General features: G+C 44.0%; 1 protein-coding gene, 1 long non-coding RNA gene and 2 other non-coding genes across 10 annotated transcripts in view; all 4 read right to left on the bottom strand.

Moving 5' to 3' along the window:
• Positions 1 to 2,041: 2,041 nt before the first annotated feature.
• LOC123782378 (uncharacterized) lies at positions 2,042 to 4,173 on the bottom strand. The gene is made up of 3 exons (XR_006776966.2): positions 4,048 to 4,173; positions 3,048 to 3,081; positions 2,042 to 2,180 (listed from the first exon to the last, which is right to left on the bottom strand). It is a non-coding gene; the product is annotated as an uncharacterized LOC123782378 (long non-coding RNA).
• Positions 2,259 to 2,463, bottom strand: LOC123782487 (small nucleolar RNA SNORA73 family). Its single transcript, XR_006776981.1, has one exon. It is a non-coding gene; the product is annotated as a small nucleolar RNA SNORA73 family (small nucleolar RNA).
• Positions 3,186 to 3,390, bottom strand: LOC123782488 (small nucleolar RNA SNORA73 family). The gene has a single exon (XR_006776982.1). It is a non-coding gene; the product is annotated as a small nucleolar RNA SNORA73 family (small nucleolar RNA).
• A 6,288-nt stretch (positions 4,174 to 10,461) lies between the features above and the next one.
• Positions 10,462 to 20,544, bottom strand: part of PHACTR4 (phosphatase and actin regulator 4) — a 96,498-nt gene continuing 86,415 nt past the window's right edge. For all 7 annotated transcript variants that reach the window (XM_045782620.2, XM_045782617.2, XM_045782618.2 and 4 more), the window contains 5 exons: positions 19,919 to 19,974; positions 18,697 to 18,758; positions 16,840 to 16,977; positions 16,147 to 16,223; positions 10,462 to 12,553 (listed from right to left, as the gene is read on the bottom strand). In XM_045782620.2, the coding sequence (XP_045638576.2) occupies positions 12,538 to 12,553; positions 16,147 to 16,223; positions 16,840 to 16,977; positions 18,697 to 18,758; positions 19,919 to 19,974 (349 nt within the window). In that variant the 3' untranslated portion in view covers positions 10,462 to 12,537. The remainder of the gene's footprint in view (positions 12,554 to 16,146; positions 16,224 to 16,839; positions 16,978 to 18,696; positions 18,759 to 19,918; positions 19,975 to 20,544) is intronic.

A 20,544-nucleotide genomic window follows, 5' to 3' on the forward strand; every position in this document is an offset into this window, starting at 1 on the left:
AGTGATGGTAGACTTTATTCATTCAACAAAATTTATTGGATACTGTATCCCAGGTTGTTTGAGAAGTGATATTTAACAAACTCATTGTATTTTTATGAAACTGTAAGCCTTTTACAATTAAGTTACTTAATTCTCATTAAAACTCCAAGAGGTAGGTACTTTTATCATCCCCATTCTATGGATGAAAAAATTGAGGCAGAGGTTAAGTGGTTTGCCCAAGTTCACATGGACAGCAAATGGTGGTACTTAGATTCAAACACAGGCAGTCTTGGCAAGGACTGATAGGACTACCCACATGCAGAAAAAGGCCAGAAGAGCCTGTTTGGAAAAAGCCTACCTACAGGTATGTTGCAAGAAGTCTGGCAGAAAGCGTGGGGCCTAGAACACCTACTGACAGCTTTGCTTCAGCTACACTTCGGGTGTGGAGAGAAAACTGCACCTATTTCCTGCCCAGATTACCCAGCCTTATCCTGTTCATTTGTACTAAAAACTAAATTCCCTGCCGGGTGGTAGGGAAAAACCCCAACTATTCAGACATTTTTCTGAGCACCTCCTCTCCATAGGCTGCTTATGTAGCAATGATACAAAAGAGGAGAACTGAACAAAAGGTTGGCCTGGGGCGTACAGGTCCCTCCCAGGCAAGTCTACAGTTATGTACAGAGGCTCTACTTAGCCGTCTGGCTTGGACAACTAGCCTATTCGTTCCAACTAATACCTACTTCAGGGTCGTCAATAGAGGTCAAGCTTAGGGTAGTGCCTGGCACAGCTAAGTGACTAGTACCTGTTCTAATAGATCACCTTAGTCATGTTCCTTAAAACAAACAAGCTCTCCCAGGTTCTTTTCTATAGTCATGGCTATGAAAGCTTAACTAGCTTCGGTTTTATCTCTGGCCCTCAGCTGGGTGAAGCGGTCTGCCCAGACAGTCCAGAAGTCTGGGCAAAGACCCATTACTCAAATAACCCACTTCACTTAAACTTGACCCTCATGGCTTCTAACTGGTCACATGGCTGTTACTAGCTCCCTCCCCACCTTATGTTCATTTACCCCCCACTCTGGATCTAGACTCTACCTTCTAGATGGTTCCCTGCTAGTCCCCATCCTTCAGGGTCTCAACTGTCCTGTAATGCTGGCAGCTAGTACAGGAGCTTGACAAGATTTCCATTGTGACTCAGTATCACATCATTCATAGGCAGGATGACAATTTCCTCAGGCTTAAGTTCCACTTGGAACACTGGCAGTAGAGGCTTAAGTAGTTTCAAACAGTGGTGTGATTTTAGCATTTATGCCCAATCTTGTTAAGGTCAATTTAGGTGTACTATATTCTGGGAAAATGAAGATAAGGCTTGGTCTAACCCAGATCTCTGAACACTCATGTCCAGTGGCCAATTGTACATTAGTTTTTCAAGATACCACACCTAAATTCATTAGGTTTCCTAAGCACTACCCACCTTTGAATGCAACCAGGAGGCTTTTACCTGCACACTAGGTAACTGGTAGGAATCAACACTTTCCCTCGTTAAGAGTAAACAAGTGCCAAGAGACACAAGACCTACACACAAGCTCCGGGTCTTTAGTTAATGAAAAACTAATCAAACATTAACTGCAAAGGTAGTTTTCTTTAACAAGCACTTCCATTCACAGAATACGGTTATTGGTCACATTTCCACAAAAAAAGGAGCCACACAAATATGCAGTCATCTTTATTATAATTCATAAATACATTATAAACAGACCTGGATCTTTAATAAAGACATACTTAGGATCTCACAGGTTTGTTTTCTATTCAGTTATAGTTAGAAAACCCAGGTTTACTTGAGAACAGCAGAAAAGGCCAAGTAGTATCTTAGTTTCCTTAAGATGTTTTCTCCTCATAGGCATTCTGAATCTTTGGGCTTTGTGGGTCAAAGGACCAGACTGTTTTAAGACTTATCCAGATTCAGTGCTGTCCACATTTCTCAAATTTTAACGGGCACCTGTCCAACAGAACATTCAACTTATTCCCCCAGTTTACTGTAAAGGGCAGTTTTAAAAAGGGGTCAAATGTGCCCAAGCCCCCAAACTTTCGGGCTTATCCTGTAACAGCACTGATCATTCACTTTACCAACACTCCCTGCCAAATAAACGACCCAAAAGATTAAGTGCCAACTGCCACAAAGTTAGGTGAGGCTCCTCTTCTCTCCTGAATGAAAACAAATGAAAAAGAGGATCAGACTCCTGTTTACGATCTCACTCAAAATTTTTCATTTTAGTTTTCATTAAATGTTTCCTGCATGGTTTGTCTCCTCAGTCATTGTCCAGAGGACTCTGAGAAGCTGTAGGAATATGCAGGCGCAGACTCAAGGCCCGGCTTCATCTCCAACGTTGTGGAAAGGGACTGTACATCATGGGGCAGAGCCCTACGCTCCCGTTCGCCACCTGGACAGAGCCCGGGGAGAGTGACCTCCCGGGAGTATCCACGTTGGAATGCCTATGATTAAACAGCATCACCCTCAAAACATTTTTAAGAGATTTCATTTTCCCCCATTCCATTCTACACAAATGAATTTAAGGAAAGCCTGTTTAAAACCCAGTCATTACTACTAACTGTTTCATGGTTTCTCTACTTAATTACTCATTGTCCTCGGAATATGCAGGTACATACACCCACCTTCATCTCCAGTATCATGGAAAGGGGCCGTACTGGAGACCAGATCCTTGGCTACCATACAGACTTTGAGAGAGTATATAGGATTCACACACAAGCTTTGCTAATCTTGACTTTGGTTAATTCACCCAAACTGTAACAACCTTTCCATTAGCAGAAGTTTCTACCCTATCACATGACAATTAAAGACATGAAAATATTTTTTACTGAATACAAAGCTATCTTCCCAGACATGAGCATACATTTACGAAACTGTCGACATGCCAACAAAAATGCCAACAAAGTTTCTATCTGGATGTGTTAAGTGGCAGGGAACACATTCATGAAAAGGAACTGGGCTGAAATGATTTAAATCTCAGCAGGAAAACACAATTCTTACCCCAAATTCTTTGGTTTACTTACCTCAAATCAATTTATTTGGAATCCTGAGCGATCGCTGCAAAACAAGGTAGGTGAGAGCTTAATCCAGTAGTACAGCAGCTGATAAAAGCAGATTTTTCCCCCCAGTCAACCTAGATCCCGATAGAGGGTGCTCTAGAGAGCTGTTTCCTGCATGGTTTGTCTCCTCAGTCATTGTCCAGAGGACTCTGAGAAGCTGTAGGAATATGCAGGCGCAGACTCAAGGCCCGGCTTCATCTCCAACGTCGTGGAAAGGGACTGTACATCATGGGGCAGAGCCCTACGCTCCCGTTCGCCACCTGGACAGAGCCCGGGGAGAGTGACCTCCCGGGAGTATCCACGTTGGTCACTGTAATTTACTTCATTTGCGAGCTACTGAGCTAGAAATAAATTTCAACCAGTTGATGGCGACTTCCCCTGGAGATCCATTTTGGGGTGGACCCTAAATTCCCAAGTGCCGACGAAATTCGAGTTCAATACCAACCGACAGTCTTCTATCAGTTATGTGATTATCACTACTGCCAAAAAAACCGGCAAATGCAGAGCCGCTGACAGCAATTACGGCTCCTATCCATAAACCGATCATCAGGAGTCGTGGGCTCACCCTACATCATAAAGTGGCAGAATTAAGAACCGCCCGTTTCGAAGTCGATTCTTAAGCTCAGATGGGTGTCAGGAATAAAATGACCTGCATGCAGTTACACCTCCTCCTAGGAGACAAGAAGCCGGGCAATGGGCAATTGGGAGGGGGCGGCCCGCGCATTTAGCGTCCCGGCGCCTGAGGTGGCAGCCCTGCACGTTTAGGCGCCAGCGCCTTTGGTTACGGGCAGGACCCGCGGCTCATGAGGCCTCCGCGGCCCACATCCGCTACATGAATAAGTCTAGTTAGCGCGGACGCCGCTGATGGGAATCCTACACGGGACGAAGCCTACAAGAAAATCTGGTTGGCGGGCCCGGGGTACTAGACCTAGAACCAACGAATCGAAAGGGTAAAAACACTCACCAACCAGCTCCAACGCAGGGCCTCGCTCTCTCTCGAAAAGACCGAACAGCCCCCAGGACATCCTTATTTATACCTTCTGAAGCGCGCGGAAGTCAAGGTATCTCTATTGCGCCTGCGCAGCGCCTTGCGCAGTTAAGGAATCGGAAATTCGCTAAGGGTTCTGGGAATCCACTGCAACTTAAGCCCCACCCCTACCTGGCTCAGAGGCTTCTCGCGACAGTAGAGCCTTCGCGCGCGGGAAGCTTGCTGGAGAATGTGAATTACAGAAACGGATTTTAGAAGTATGTAATCCTGTGCTGAGTAGCAAATATACTTCTCAACAATCAGCTAACCCAGTGTGGAGGATGTACACTCAAATAACCCCTCCCAGTTCTCCCCCAACACTTTGGAGTAATTATATGCAAAATTGAAAAAGCCATCTAGAAAAATGCAGAATCACAAAAGTGATTGAATCCGCTCTGTCACATGTGAAACAAACATTTGATAAATGAGTAGGTAAATAGGACAGACATGCTTCTACACGAATTGGCTAATTTTTAAAAAAGATTTTATTTATTGGGGCGCCTGGGTGGCTGAGTCGGTTAAGCCGCTGCCTTCGGCTGAGGTCATGATCCCAGGGTCCCGCTCCTTGCTCTTCAGGGAGTCTGCTTCTCTCTCTCTCTCAAATAAATAAAAAAAATTTTTTTTTAAAAAAGATTTTGTTTATTTATTTGACAGAGACAGCAAGAGAGGGAACACAAGCAGGGGGAGTGGGAGAGGGAGAAGCAGGCTCCCCGCTGAGCAAGGAGCCCTATGTTGGACTCTATCCGGTGACCCTCGGATCATGATCCGAGCTGGAGGCAGCCGCTTAACCAACTGAGCCACCCAGGGGCACAAATAAATTAGGACTTGGCTAAAATTAAAAGCCTCCTACACACAACAATGGATGTATTTAATACTGCCAAACTGTATACTGAAAATGGTTAAAAAGGTAAATTTTACATTAAGTATATTTTAACACACAAACTCACCTAATATAAAGAAGTAGGCAAGTAAAGAATCCTGGAGATACATATTACATGTGAAATGTTGCAAATGTGATAGAATTTTGGATATGGTGTTAAGTGAATAGAGATTAGGTAAATTAATCTCTGGATTATGCTGAGTAGAAACATTTATAGTGTTCTTCCTGTAAGATTTTGGATTATGCTGAGTAGAAACATTTATAGTGTTCTTCCTGTAAGATTTTGTGCTGGATCCTTTTATTTATTTATTTTTTAAGATTTCTATTTATTTATTTTATTTATTTATTTATTTATTTATTTATTTATTTATTTGAGAGAGAGAGATTGAGAGACAGAAACAGAGATAGCGAGAGAGATAGCCCAAGAGCTGGGAGGAGAGGGAGAAGCAGGCTCCGGGCTGAGCAGGGAGCCCAGTGCAGGACCCTAGGATCATGACCTGAGCCAAAGGCAGATGTGTAACTGACTGAGCCCCCCAGGTGCCCCTGGGCTGGATTTTTATGTAGGTTATTTATTAGCACATTTAAGATGTGGAACTCACCCAGAGCCATGGTTCTCAAAGCAAGGTTGTCAAACCCTGGGGGGTCTCTGAAACTCCTGGGGACCCATGAGGTCAAAACTATTTCATCATAATACTTAGACTTCCTTTGCCTTTTTCCCTGTGTTGACTCTGCACTGATGCTATAAAGCGAAATGGTGGATAAAACTGCTGGTGCCTTAATGAGCACTTGGTGTTTATATAAGACTGATGATTCACTGACCTCTACCTCTGAAACCAATAATGCCAATATGTTAATTAATTGAATTTAAATTAAAAAAAATTTAAAAACCTGCTGGTGCCTTAGTATGTTTTGAGGCTCTGTCACCAAACTGTATTGGTATCATTTTTCTTCATCATCACAAATTTACCACTAAAAAAAAGTCAGTTTCTCAAACTCTTAGAAAATAGAAAGGTAGTTGCCAGGGACTGGGGATATATTGAAAGGGGGAATATTGTTATTTTTTTTTAAGATTTTATTTATTTATTTGAGAGAGAGAGAGAACTAGAGAGAGAGAGAGAGAGAGCACACGGAGAGGGAGAAAGAGAAGACTCCCCACTGAGCAGGGAGCCCGATGCAGAGCTCCATCCCAGGACCCCAAGATCATGACCCAAGCTGAAGACAGACGCCTAACCAACTGAGCCACCCAGGAGCCTGGGGAATGTTGTTATTCAATAGGTACAAAGTTTCAGTTTAGCAAGGTGAAAAAGTACTAGAAATTTGTTATACTGCAGTGTGCATATGGTGACTACTGTATACATGAACATGGTTAAAAGAGGGCACATTTTGTTTCTTTTTAAGTTTTTTTTGTTTTGTTTTGTTTTTTTAGAGTCCCATGCTCTTCCAACTGAGCCAGTCAGGTGCCACCCCCCGCCCCCTGCAAAGGCACACTTTATGTTGTGTTTTTTTTTTTAACCACAAAAAAGAATATCTATAGCAAATTAAAAAGAGTCAGCTTCCCCTAAAAATTCCCTTGATGAAGAAATAAAAGTCATTAATTTCATTCTCAACTTTAGAGTACCCATCTTCTTAACATTTTTGTGACAAAGTGAGAAGTACACATAAAGTACTTTTGCTTGCTGCAAAAGTAGAGCATTTGTCTCCAGGAAAAGCACTTATACAATTGTTTGGAGTTATGAGCTGAAATAGCCACATTTTTTCATGAAATACTCTTTTAACTTGAAAGAATGGCTGTCATCTTTACCGACTATATATTTTCTTCATATACTTAAATCAAAACAACATATAGCAACAGGTCGAATATAGGAGCAGACTGAGAATTGAACTGTCATCTATTAAATCAGACATTAAAGAGATTTGCAAAAAATGTAAAACAATGCCGCTCTTCTCCCTAATTACTTTGGAAAATAGTTTTGTTTTTTTTAAAGTATTTATTTATTTGACAGAGAGAGAGAGACAGACAGACAGCACAAGCAGGGGCAGCAGCAGGCAGAGGGAGAGGGAGAAGCAGACTCCCCACTGAGCAGGAAGCCTGATGTGGGGCTCGACCCCAGGGCCCCAAGGGCCCTGGGATCATGATCTGAGCCAAAGGCAGATGCTTAACTGACTGAGCCACCCAGGCGCCCCAAGAAAAGAGTTATTTTTCATAAAAATGTATTATTAATGTGAACATGTATTGGGGTTATTGTTTTGAAATGTATTATTTCATTATAGTGTTATAATTAATTACATAAATTGTATATTTAAAATTTTCCCCAGCTTTTATTTTAGTACAGTAAAGTATCAATAGATGTCATGCATAGATATAAAAGTTCTTTGGGGTTCTGAATAATTTTCAAAATTGAAAAGGAGTTACAAAACCAAAATGTTTGAGAACCAGTAGTTTAAAGGAGAGAGGACAAACAATTCTGCTACTTCTCTGGCCATGTTACCAGTACTTGGCTTGCTTTCAATCACTCATTCAACATTTACTTAGTGGATATGATTTATTTGCTAGGCATTGTGCTAGACAGCGGGCTCTGACATGAAACTCTTAATTTTTTCTTTAAGATTTTATTTTTAAGTAATCTCTACTCCCAAGTGGGGCTTGAACTTACAACCCCAATCAAGAGTCGCAGGCTCTACCAACTGAGCCAGCCTGGTGCTGACTCCTGACATGAAACACCTTGCTGTCTGTGAGAGCCCACAGTGGGGGGGAGATAGACATGCCAGCAAACTATCATGCGATGAGTGCTGTATTCTGAGAACACAGAGGACAGGACAACTGAACAATCTGCTCAAGGCTGAGGGCATTTTCTTGGGAGTTAAAATTTGACCTCCAACTTGGAGGGGTGAAGTAAAAGGAATGGAGTATGGATGATGCCAGCATGGCAGGTTGAGGAGCTAGTTGGATTATGGTCTCCTGGGAAGGGGAAGAAATCAGCTTGATGCGGAACATTGAAGGAAGAAGGGCCTGCACCTATCATGAGACGGGAAAAAGTAGGCAAACACTAAACCATAAAATATGTTGTAGTCCAGGCCAAAGAGCTTCCATTTTATCTTGCAGGCCAACTAGGGACCAATAAGTTTTGAAGTAAAGGATGGCTGTGACCAGCTTTGCATTTTAGAAAGGTAACTCTAGTGGCAATATTGGAGGATAGATTGGAAAGCTTCGAGGATATAAAGTCCCATTGAATTATGTTGGCTTTGAACTTTGATGGTAAACAAGGCAAGAGGAGATCTAGGAATCGAGAATTTCTGAGGTAGAGGATACGCAGAATTTATTGTCTCCCTGGATCTGCAAAGAGAAGAACCGGCAGATCATACCAAAGTTGAGGCTTATGAGAGTGAACATACGGTGGTCCTCTAACTCTGACGCTTAAGAAAGTAGGCTGTGAGGGTAGACAGTAAGTCTACATCAAGGCAGTCCTCACTGGAGGCGCAGAGGAGTTTACCTTGGGAACATCTGGGTGTATAGATGTCCAAAGGGCAACGGGATATAGGGTTAGATTCCAGCAAGAAATCTAAGCTGCAGATAAAGATTCAGAAGTTGTCAGAGTAAGAGTGGTGGCTGATGTCACCTTGGGAAAGCGGGGAGAGTGATGCGAGGACATGAAAACCCATTTAAATGGTGGTCAGGGAAGAAGCCAGCGGGGCAGAGAAAGCATGATCAGAGAACTGAGAGACAGTGGGGTCTGAGAAGCCAAGGGAGAAGTTCTGAGGACTAGGCCATGGCCCAAAGCATCAAATGCTGCAGAACAGTCAAATGCATTAAGAGCTGAAAACAGGCTTTGGATGTGGCAGTTAACTGAGAAGTCACGGGTGGCCTCAGGCAAAGCTATTTTATTTTGGATTTAGTTTTGATTTTGATGAGGTGAGTGAATCTGGCTTTTGAAATGGAAAACAGTGTGTACAGACCAGAGGTCATAAGCCAATGTCAAGTAGCCGATTCAGTTTACATCCACGTCACTTCTTTTTTTTTCTCCACCTGTCACTCATTTAGCTCAGCTGCTTGGACTGTACAGGAATTTAAGTTAACATTAGAGCAGATTAGGTCAAGGGAGTGTAGGAAAAGCTGGAGGTAGGGCAATAGGTTTAAGAGAAGAAGGCCAAGGGAAGATTGTTTTTTTCTGGGAGTGGTGGTCAGGAAGGAGATAAACATTGAATGAATGAATGAATGAATGAATGAATGAATGAATGGTGTGTCTCTTCAGTACCAGATGGTAGAAAATTGAGGATGTTTGTCTCTGTCAAATGACCTCTGTGCTTTGTTGGGGAAAGAAATTAATGCTGTGCACACAAGAGACAGAGCAAGTGGCCCAGGTTGCTGGTGGTTCCTGCTTTACGCTTCGCTTCGTGCCTCCTAGAGCTGGAATTGAATAGAGCCTCGAAGCGGTGCTTTAGGCTGTGTTTTGGTTTCAGGGCTTGGCTTTTCTTTGTTGTACATTCTCATCTTTCATAGGTATACTTCCTATCCCGTCCCTTCCCATTCAATATCCACTGTACTTGCCTTTTCTCAGTCTCCAACTATAGTCCTCCCTGTCCTGGGTACCCCAATTGAGATCCATAAGGACCCTAAATTCATTCACTGTTTCGGCGAACACTGAGCAATGTGCGCCTTCTGTAGACAATCTTAACCTCAAAAGAACAATGGCAATTTGAGACCTCTTTGGAGCTTTGGTCCCTGTGGGGTTTGGTCTTTGAAGGGATAGGAGAAGGAAAATCTGGGAGCAGGTGGAACCCAATGACATGAGCAGTTCTGACTCATGGTTTCTTTTAACTCTTGGTAAAGGGTGGTGTACTAATCAAAGCCACTCTCTGAAGTGACAAGAGGAAAGTGAGTCATTTGGTGAGGCCACCTGGATTGAAACTGGGCTGCTTGCCAGAGGAATACATGAGGTAGGTAGGAACTGTCCTACTGTGCTGTCAGCCTGAAGTCTACTTACATGTGGTTCATACACGGTAAATTCTTGTAGGGACAACAGATTGGGATGCAACTGCTTGTCTTTGAATATATGCGAAGAGTGATTACATAATTCGCCTTGACCTTTAGGAAGGGACTTTGCCTCCCCGGTTCTTGACTGGCAACAGGAGTGTATTTCCCCTTACCTCCCAGACTGGGGGTGGGATAGAGAGGATAAAGAACCTGGTGCCCTAGCTGGTATATACCACGGGGGGTAGGGAGTGGGGGTGGGTCACAGCTGGCTTTCCTCTCTCTGCGGCCCATTCTTTTTCCATATCTGTGCACAGACAGACAGAAACTTGACTGACCTTACCTCTGGCTACACTAAATATTCTTACTATTATTTTTCCCGCTCATCTACTTCTCACTTAGGGTGTCTAACAGTATTTTAGGTTATCATTTATAAGCTAGCTTAAATCTTTTTGGGATAAGGTAGAACATTAAATAAAATAAGCACTTCATACCAGAATAGTATAGTTTGGCTTTTTAATTCTAAAATACTTTATAATTAATATTGATAGGAAGACTGATATACAACGCAATTACTTACTTTACAAGGAGATTCTGTACATCAGGGAAGCATCTTGAAGTACAATACATCAGACTTTTATTTCTTTTTTACATTATGATTGTGAATTGTTACTTACACAAAAAGGGAACACAAAATCCATTATATATATATATATAACATATATGTATATATATAAAAACACCTGAAAAGACCTGACCCCCAAAGCATCTGGTTTCAAAAGAACACGATGAGATGAAAGACAAACTAGAGTCCTTGGCGACACACAGGAAGCAGACAAGTAGCTCAGAAAATCAAATCCGGTTTCAAACTTGGCACATTAAGGGAAAGCCAGACAGCGGAAGAAGGGTTTGGAAATGTCCCCTCAAGTCACAGAGAATGCTGGCATAAGCCAAACAGTCTCCAAACCAACAGACAGGAGAAGTCATGTGTGTGGCCACCTTAAATACAGACCCCTCACAGCTGTGTAGAAGTGTCGCTTTTCCCGCAGTCACACAAAGGTCATGAGCTTCCAGGAGCTGGGGACCCACCACAGTTCCACAGCCACAAAGCACTTGACAGTAACTGAAAAATCCAAATCTGTCCCTATTCCCCATATAGAGAGAAAATACTACCTTTTATGGTCACCTCACCTCTTTTGTTTTGACCTGATATTCTGATTTTTCAGCAAATATTACAGGGACATAAAAGCAAAGAACGAGGAACTTCTAACTGACCAGCTGCAACAGAACAGGGACTGCAGAAGAAATCTATGAAGGAGTCACAATTTTCTGAACATTAAAGCAAGGGGAAAAAAGCTACATTCATCAGTTAAATAGGAACTAAGGCCCAGGCACCAAAGATACTGGCGACTGCTTGGCAGAGGAGGGGTACGTGAGATGGAAGCTGCCAGAGAGGGCAGGGTCAGCAGGAGGGAAGGGGGAGAGCACAGCAGGAGAGGGCCAACAGCACCGAGGAGAAGGGAGGAGGAGCGGGTCATGATTGTGCCCCTCCTACTTCTTCCTCCAGAGACCTCTTCCGGTCCAGCACCCCGTGTCCCCACACCTTGCAGTGATTCTGGCTGGAAGCTTGGGGGCCCAAGGCAGATGGCTGCTCCCACAGAGCTGCCACAACTTGTTTTGTGGAGGAGAATACATCTATCGGTCAGAACGATTCAGAGTATCATTTGGTATGGCAAAAGTACAACAGCTTATAAAATTTAAGCCGTGAGTTAGTCTTCTGCCAAGTTGGCATTAACAATAAAGGCCTTTTTTGGTTTTGTTTTTTTATATAGAAAACATAGATGCCTTCTCATTTTCCTAACCTGGAATCTAGTTGTGGCTCCAATGGTTTAATAGACAGGAAAAACATACATTCCCAGCACTTCTTCAAGTTTTTTTTTTTTTTTTTTAATTTTAAAAATAAAAATCAGGATGACTTGTGCCGAAAAGGAAGAACATGTCAGATCCTGAGCTTCTCTGGGGCTGGAATGCCTGAGGAGGGCTATATTGCTGTGTTACGAGAGGTATAGTGCAGTGCTTTCAACTGATGTGCCCGTGTGGTGGGGAGGCGTGCCCTGGAGGTGGGGGCCCCTTGGCCAGAAGGCTGGGAGCCTCCAGAAGGTTCTTCCCACTACCAGCTGGATTTGACAGCTGGAATTTGGTGCCTACACAAAGGGATCTCACACCCAGAACAGAGCAGGTAAGGCTAACGGTGCAAACCGTGCCCCAGTACAGGCTGTCTTCTTGGGGCAAGGGTGTGGCCCAGAGCGCGGGTGGCTGGTGAGGAAGACCCCACGAGTATGCTGCAATGTTACAAGGTTCAAAAGCACTGAAAAAGTGTTCAGTTTTGTCCAGAGCAGCACAGGACCACCCATTCCAGTGAAATGCTACATTCATAGAAGTGCCGTTCACCCCAGAACTACATCCCAGAGGACTCAATGCTGGCTGTGCAGAAATTCCTTCCACATCACTCTGGAGACTGAAGCAGCCAAGCAGCCCTGTGTTGGGGGCTGTTTAGTCCCTCTCTCGGACTTCAGCATCATGGACGATGGTAGCTAAAACGAGATGAGCAAAAAGGGCGGAGTTACCAGATACTGTAGATTCCTTTGCTGCCATTACACTCTCATTTTTCAAAACTGCCTCTCTGCTACTCTAATTCTACCCGACTTTTCCTCTTCTTCTTTTTTTTTAAAGTAATCTCCACACCCAGTGTGGGGCTTGAACTCACGACCTCGAGATCAGATGCTCTACCGACTGAGCCAGCCAGGCGCCCTGTTTTCCTTCTTCTTGAATTGCTTTTCCTCAGAATGCTTTCCTGGTTCATTTTCCTCTGTCCATCCTTTAAATACAAACAATCTTCCCCTTAAAAACCACTATCTTTTCTCATAATTTTATATCCTGAGGCTTTGCTTTCTCCCTGAACTCGTAGCCTGAACATCCAAGTGTCTTTTCCTTGTCTCCATGTCAACGTGTCACAGGTTCGTCACGCGCAGCCTCCATAGTGTACTTTCCAGTTTGGTTATTGTCTGCCGTCCCCTTTCAGCATAAAAGCTCATTGAGGACAGGGACTTCATCCTGTTCCAGGCTATATTCCGAGCACCTAGAACTGCTATCTACCAGGTAGCAGGTACTCAACAAATACTTCCTGAATAAATGTCCTAAAGGGTTCACCTCAACTCCTCGTTGACTTCACAAACCTCAAAAATCACAAGTTCGAAATCTTAAGAGTCACTTGACTACTTCCTTTAATTCATCCCTGGGATCAAGAGACAGCCCATGCTTGAGTCTATGCTTGAAATGTGGTTTGTCTTTTTTTTTTTTTTTTTTAAAGATTTTTTTATTTATTTATGTGACAGAGAGACAGCTAGCGAGAGAGGGAACACAGCAGGGGAGTGGGAGAGGAAGAAACAGGCTCCCAGCGGAGGAGCCTGATGTGGGGCTCGATCCTGGAATGCCGGGATCACGCCCTGAGCCGAAGGCAGACGCTTAACGACTGCGCCACCCAGGTGCCCCCAAGGATTTTATTTATTTTTTTTATTTTTAATTTTTTTAAAGATTTTATTTATTTATTTGACAGAGATAGAGACAGCCAGCGAGAGAGGGAACACAAGCAGGGGGAGTGGGAGAGGAAGAAGCAGGCTCATAGCAGAAGAGCCTGACGTGGGGCTCGATCCCACAACGCCAGGATCACGCCCTGAGCCGAAGGCAGACGCCTAACCGCTGTGCCACCCAGGTGCCCCTCAAGGATTTTATTTTTATCCAAGAGAAAGCACGTATGAGCGGGGAGAGATGCAGAGGAAGAGGGAGAAACAGACTTCCTGATGAGCAGGGAGCCCTGACGCGGGGCTCGATCCCAGGACCCCGGGATCACAACCTGAGCCAAATCAGACACTTAACCGACTGAGCCATCCAGGGGCCACCTGCGCTTGAAATGTTGTTCAAACCTTTCTCTCTTGCATTCTGACGATCACTTCCCCGGTTTTGAAATCTTTTTTTTTTTTTTTCAGTTACTTTAAAAAAATTTTTTTTATGTTACTTTTTTTTTTTTTAAAGATTTTATTTATTTATTCGACAGAGATAAGAGACAGCCAGCGAGAGAGGGAACACAAGCAGGGGGAGTGGGAGAGGAAGAAGCAGGCTCATAGCGGAGGAGCCTGATGTGGGGCTTGATCCCAGAGCACTGGGATCACACCCTGAGCCGAAGGCAGACGCTTAACCGCTGCGCCACCCAGGCGCCCCTTATGTTACTTTCTAACTGGTTTCCTTGCTGCTAGTTTCTTCAGCCTTCCATGTCACCTTCCACAGTTCCACCAGGGCTCCATCTGAAACACTCAATCAACTCCAGTGGTTCCAGTCTCCTAGCACAACAGGCAAAGCTCTTCAGAGTGTGACCATAACCCCCTTCACCACACTGCTCCCACAGGACCCCTGCTCCGGCTGCATTTTCTGTCACGCAGAGACAATGCACACTTTCTCACCTCCCACAGCCTTGTTAATGCTGGTCCTTCTGCTGATAATGCTGCTTGGTAATGCTGGCTCTTTCCTTCCTTCCTTCCTTCTTGTCCAAATAAATTCTTTCACAGGCTTTAAGATCCAGTCTAAGCATCACCTTCTCGGACTCTTTTCCTTGAATGTTGCTCACTATAGTACTTTATTACTATTATAATAACAACGAGAATGGCTAACACTGACAGAGCTGGGAAACAGTGGCGTTGGGATACGAAACCTGGCAGATTCAAGATTCGGAATGACTGAGGCATTTATCATACTGACTGCATCATATCGAGTAGTACACGGGTCTTTTCCCAGCTTAGACCACAGTCTCCTGCTCGCAAGTATGGCTTGTTATTTGAGTTCATATTACAGTGCCCTGAATAGTTCAAAAATGTGTTAAAAAAATGTGCCTTCTCTACACTTATCAGAGTTCAGTACAAAAAAATTCTGTAAGGAAAAGAACTAGGGCACCGGGGTGGCTCAGTTGGTTGAGCATCCAGCTCTTGGTTTCAGCTCAGGTCATGGTCTCAGGGTCATGGGATCGAGCCCCGTGTCAGGTTCTATGCTTGGTACCGAGCCCGCTTGAGATTCTCTCTCTCCTCCTCTGCTCCTCCCCCTGCTCACGCATGCTCTCTAAAATGAATAAATCAATCTTAAAAAAAAAAAAAAATAAAAGCACCATTTGCCTCTATTATGATGGAAAAATGCTCAACAATATTCTATTTGCCAACTTTATTTGCTTTTTATAGTAAACTGTAACTATCGTTATTGTAATCTTCTCTCATTTAGCGTCTCTTTTTTAAAGTTTTAGTAATTTCTGCACCCAATGTGGGGCTTGAACTCACAACCCCGATATCAAGAGTTGTATGCTCTTCCAGTGGAGCCAGCCAGGCACCTCTGGCTTTTTATAAATGTTCTGAGACTCGCCTACATACTTTCACAGATTCCATCTGTAGCCCGCTGATTCTTTAGGTCCTGGGTGGGTCCTTGATTACAACAGGACTTCTACTCAACATACTTCTTGGTCTGCTTCATGAAGACAGCTAACTAAAATGAAATTTATACACTACATTGGTAAGATCAGCAGCGTGAGACATAACTGAAATCAAAGAGGCTGAGGTCTGGTCTTGTCTAGCTCAACAACATTTTCCTCATACGTACCCTGGGACAGTGAGGTGCGGGAAGAGAGCACCCGGGGGCTTTCAGTCAGTCATTCTTTTCTCCAGTCCTGGTTCTGCAACTTAATGAACCCTTCTGGGCCTGTTTCATTTCTTTTCCTTTTTTAAGGAAGCTCTATGCCCAATGTGGGGGCTTGAACTCACAACCCCCCAGGGGACCAGGAGTCTCACGCTTCACCAACTGAGCCAGCCGGGTGCCCCTGGCCTGTTTCTTCATCAACAAAATAGGGCTATTAACAGACCCTCCAGGTTTACCGCAAGGATTAAATAATATACATAAAATACTACACTCGGTACAGGCATTTCCTACTGTCTCTTGGTCCTCATCCCGCTCTCTTAATGGAGCCTTGCACTCAGCATGCTGTGTCCCTCTTTTAATGATGTCATTAGAGTCCTTCCCATTGGAACAACTCCGGTGTGTTTGTGTTGTGGTGGAGCTTACTAAGCTCATGGTATTTGGGTCTTCTGGGTCTTACCGTGTGAAATGTTTGCTCTCTTCGTGAACCTCCATCTCTGAGCTTTTAAATTCATTTAATTCTTTTCTTATGGCAGCCTGTGGAGTAGAAACAAAAATGTTTCAGCATCTTCCGTCTGCCGTAGTAGAGCTGTGTCATTTGCCATCTGTTCTCTATTGTGCTTAACGGCAACGTGGCCCCCGCGGTGGGCAAGCGCGAGCGAGGAAAGCAGCCAGGTCCGCACGCCGAGCCTGACACCCTCCGCCTTCCCTGACACCATCCATCTCCTAATAAACCGAGTATCTCTCCTTAAACCAAAACACTCACAGAGCTTCAAAGAGATACTGTAGCTTTTATAGTTTCCACAGCATGTAAAAATGCTTTTCCTGTTATAAAAGTGAAATACAGGTAATTACTGAAATATACCACCCAAACTCCCTCCGACCAAACCTAACGACTGTTAAAATGTGCTTTAATTTCCTTCCAGATTTGTGGAGTCTGTGAGATAGCAAGGATTTTCTTTTCTTTCGGTTGGGGTGGTCGTGGTGGTGGAGTCATCAGTATAAAGTTTTGGTTCATACATACAGGCATTTTGTATCTTGATGAGAAATTAAACATGATACCAAAAGTAAACGTTTTATGGTTTTCCCTTCTAGTTAGTGTCCTCCATTCTCCACATAGAAGCGAGAGAAAGACAAACAAACAGGCACCTACCTTGTCAGCAGGGGTCAGTTTGGTCCAAGGTTTGTCGGCTCGCCGGTCATAATCCTGAGCGTCTGTTACCTCCACGTACTCATTGAACCTCAGAATCTTCCTGGCAAGTAGTTCAGCCACAGTCGGCCTTTGACTGAGCTGGAAGAAACGGAGCCTCTCAGCTCACTATGCCAGGAATTAGGCACCAAGCACGCATTCAAACGGCCTCTAACCCGGACCTTCAGCCTTAGCTGCACTCTAGAATTACCCGGGGGCCTTTCGACACTACTGATTCCTGGGTCCATTCCCAGAGATTCTGGATATTGGGAGGTTTTGTTTTGTTTTTAAAGCTCCTGAATGCACAGCTAAGACTGAGAACCACAGCTATAAACCAGTATAACCAGTGTAACGGGTGCTTCTCAAACTTTCATGTGCATACAGATTGTTTGGGGACCTGGTTAAAATGCAGACTCTGATTAAGCAGGTCTGAGGTGGGGCCTGAGATTCTGCAGCTGTTGCAAGCTCCCAGTGCCGCTGGTCCGTGGACCACATTTTGGGTAACAAGGGATTTGGGCTATAAACTCATATATCATACTTTAGAAAGTGAGTACATGTATTTTTAATTTTTATTTTTTTAAAGATTTTATTTGAGAGAGAGAGACAGGTAGCGAGAGAGCACAAACAGGGGGGAGAGGGAGAAGCAGGCTCCCCACTGAGCAGACAGCCCCGACATGGGGCTCAATCCCAGGACCCTGAGATCATGACCTGAGCTGACGGCAGACGCTTAACTGACTGAACCACCCAGGCGCCTCGAAAGTTAAGTATATTTAATACGAAAGCAGTATCTAGCAGGTAAAGGGTAAATCTCCTTTTAATATGAATAATGTCCAGATTCGGTAATGAACTATGATTTAAGGTTGAACAATCAGGTAACCTGCTCCATCTGAAGGCATCAAGCCCAGCTGTGGCATCTAGCTACCCTCGATCTATCAAGAGTGATTCTTTCGTTCCTGGGGAAGGGAAAAAGTGGGAGAAATAAGGAAGAAAATCCCGAGATCCTTCGCTTTTCTGGGGATTCTTGTAAGTTTTAAGAAACATCTAGAGAATTCAGGCCAAATCAGAATCAATCAGAGGCAATTATAAACTATTATGGTGGGAAGGAAAGGAAAAAGGGATTAATCCCTGAGCTTAAAAGCTGGCATAACATAGGTCTGGTACAAAAAAGATTCTACCCCATTTGATCTGGGACCAAGAACAAAATCCCAGTTGGTGTTTTCATACTTTTCAGGTATCATTAAGGGTCAGTTCAGTTCCTTCTGGTTAGAAAAACACCAGTTTGCCAGGCAAAACTGAGTGCTACACACTCCCCGTGACTGTTTCTACACTTCAACGGGTTTTAGAGTGTACATCAAAATCCCAGGTTTACCAAATAAAAGCTCAGAATTTATGTAAATACTACTGGGGAAACTTCTTGTGCTAGGTGTTCTTTAAACAGTAAGAAAGAAAAAAACGCTCTTGATAAAGCTGTGTAGTTTTCGGTATCTGCATCATGGATTCTATTTTCACAGCAATCTGTGGCAATTCAAGCAAATTCATTTTTTTTTTTAAGTTTTATTTATTCATTGGAGAGAGAGAGGGAACAAGTGAAGGGGAGGGGCAGAGGGGCAGGGAGAGGCAGACTCCCCATTAGCAGGGAGCCCAACATGGGGGGGGGCTCCATCCCAGGACCCTGGGATCATGACCTGAGCTGAAGGCAGACGCTTAACCGACTGAGCCACCCAGGTGCCCCAAATTCATTTCTTTCTAACCAAACAGGTTATTCAAATACAAGATATGTGATCAGTAGGCAGACTGAAACCGAACACTTGGGCTACGTACCTTTCTAGTGAGCCGACGTTTAATCTCTCGTTTTTCTGCCTGCCGATCAGCTTCATTTTTAGCTACAGTCAACAGTCCAAGACAAAGAATATTACTTCAGAACAGGAATTTGCATATCAAAGTTTTCAGTAATTACAGGGCAGATATATCTTATAGGCTCCAAGTCGGAATAAAACACTAACTTTGGGGATGCGTAATCCAGACAATTTTCTTGTCGACTGGTAGAGTCGAATACTTAAAAGCAAGGGTCAGCAACACTATGGTACCAAATCCAGCCAGTTGGCTATGTTTTTACCACCCGTGAGCTAAGAATGATCTTTACATTTTTAAATGATTATATATTGAATGGCCTGGCAAGCACCTACATAAGAGCGTCCCTTTGCTTTTGGCCTGCAAAGCCTAACATACCTACTGTGTGCCCCTTAGAAAACTCTGCAGATTCCTGCTCAAGAGTAACTACCAAGAATGAGAATGCAGATCACGCTAACTTTCGTGTGGATATATCCATAAAGGTTCCCAAGGTTAAAATTCACATAGTGACTAAACTGCATGTATCCACACAGTGATGAGAGAACAGGGGATGGACTGGTCAGACTGAGCATGCCCACAAGTAACTCTATGAAGCCTCATCCTCTCAGGGTAGAGGCTTTTAAGGGCAAATTTCACTCTAGAGTCTGGAAAACGGAATCAAATGTGTATTAGGTCAGAACGCTATTTTGGGAAGTTAATTATGAACACAGAAAGAAAATGAAATACATGGTCCTGTTTCGTGACTTCAGATGTATGAAAGTCTTCAGAGATGAAAAAGGCATCTGGACCTTGCTTTGGGCCCCAGCCCTCAAAGTCCACTACGAACAGGAAGGTCCCCTCCAGATGCACAGCCACTACCCTCCCTGAAGACAGAGAAAGCTGAGCAGCATCGACTACATGCTGTGAAATCTTCCCACGTGGCCAAGGCAGTCTCAGGATACTGTGAGAACATCAGAACAGAATTTTCTAGCGGTTCCCAGTACACTAAGCAATACCACAATGATATCTTGTAAGAGCAGCTTGGGGGAACTCTGTTCCTTCAGGGGAAAAGATATGAGTGGTCCTTCCTGGGCTGGAACACCCTCTCCTTGGCCCTTGTAGAAAATGCTTCTCTTCCCTGGCATGTACATTAAAGTCAGAAATGTAAAGTCTGAGAAAGTCTATGCAGCTTCATTCCCACAGCTGGACTCACGTTGTAGTATATTTCGCTGCTCTAGTTCTTCCGGTGTCGGTCTTTGACTCAGTCGTCTAAAAAGGAGATAGATAAGGTATTGTCCATGTTAAGCCTCCCAGTCCTGCTTATAAAGATTTGTTTTGGTCTCAGTTTATATGAGCCCCTCCGTTGGCAAGAAAGCAAGAGCTTTTGTGTTTTTTTTTTTTGAAGATTTTATTTATTTGACAGAGAGAGAGTGAGCGAGAGTGAGCACAAGCAGGGGGAGCGGTAGGCAGAGGGAGAAGCAGGCTCCCTGCGGAGCAAGGAGCCTGACGCAGGGCTCGATCCCAGGACCTCGGGATCACGACCTGAGCCAAAGGCAGACGCTTAACTGATTGAGCCACCCAGGCACCCCAGCAAGAGATTTTTAAACTGTTTTGGTATTTCATTTGTTTCTCTGATTGTTTACGAAACAGTTCTCATGTTGAAAGTGTTCATACAGATACTAGAACGTAAAATGGAATTGTACATGCAAAGAGGAGGCCAGAACCCCAGTTCTAGCTCGGCTGTTAATGAGCCTGTCACCACAGAAAAGCTCAGCTGGATCCTGAGTGTAGCCGTCTGTGAAATGAAGGTTTGGACGAGACTGCTAGCTCCTAAACAGA

The sequence above is a fragment of the Ursus americanus genome, chromosome 33 (genome assembly GCF_024610735.1).
Source record: "Ursus americanus isolate L20-20 chromosome 33, mUrsAme1.1.p, whole genome shotgun sequence".
Taxonomy (NCBI): domain Eukaryota; kingdom Metazoa; phylum Chordata; class Mammalia; order Carnivora; family Ursidae; genus Ursus; species Ursus americanus.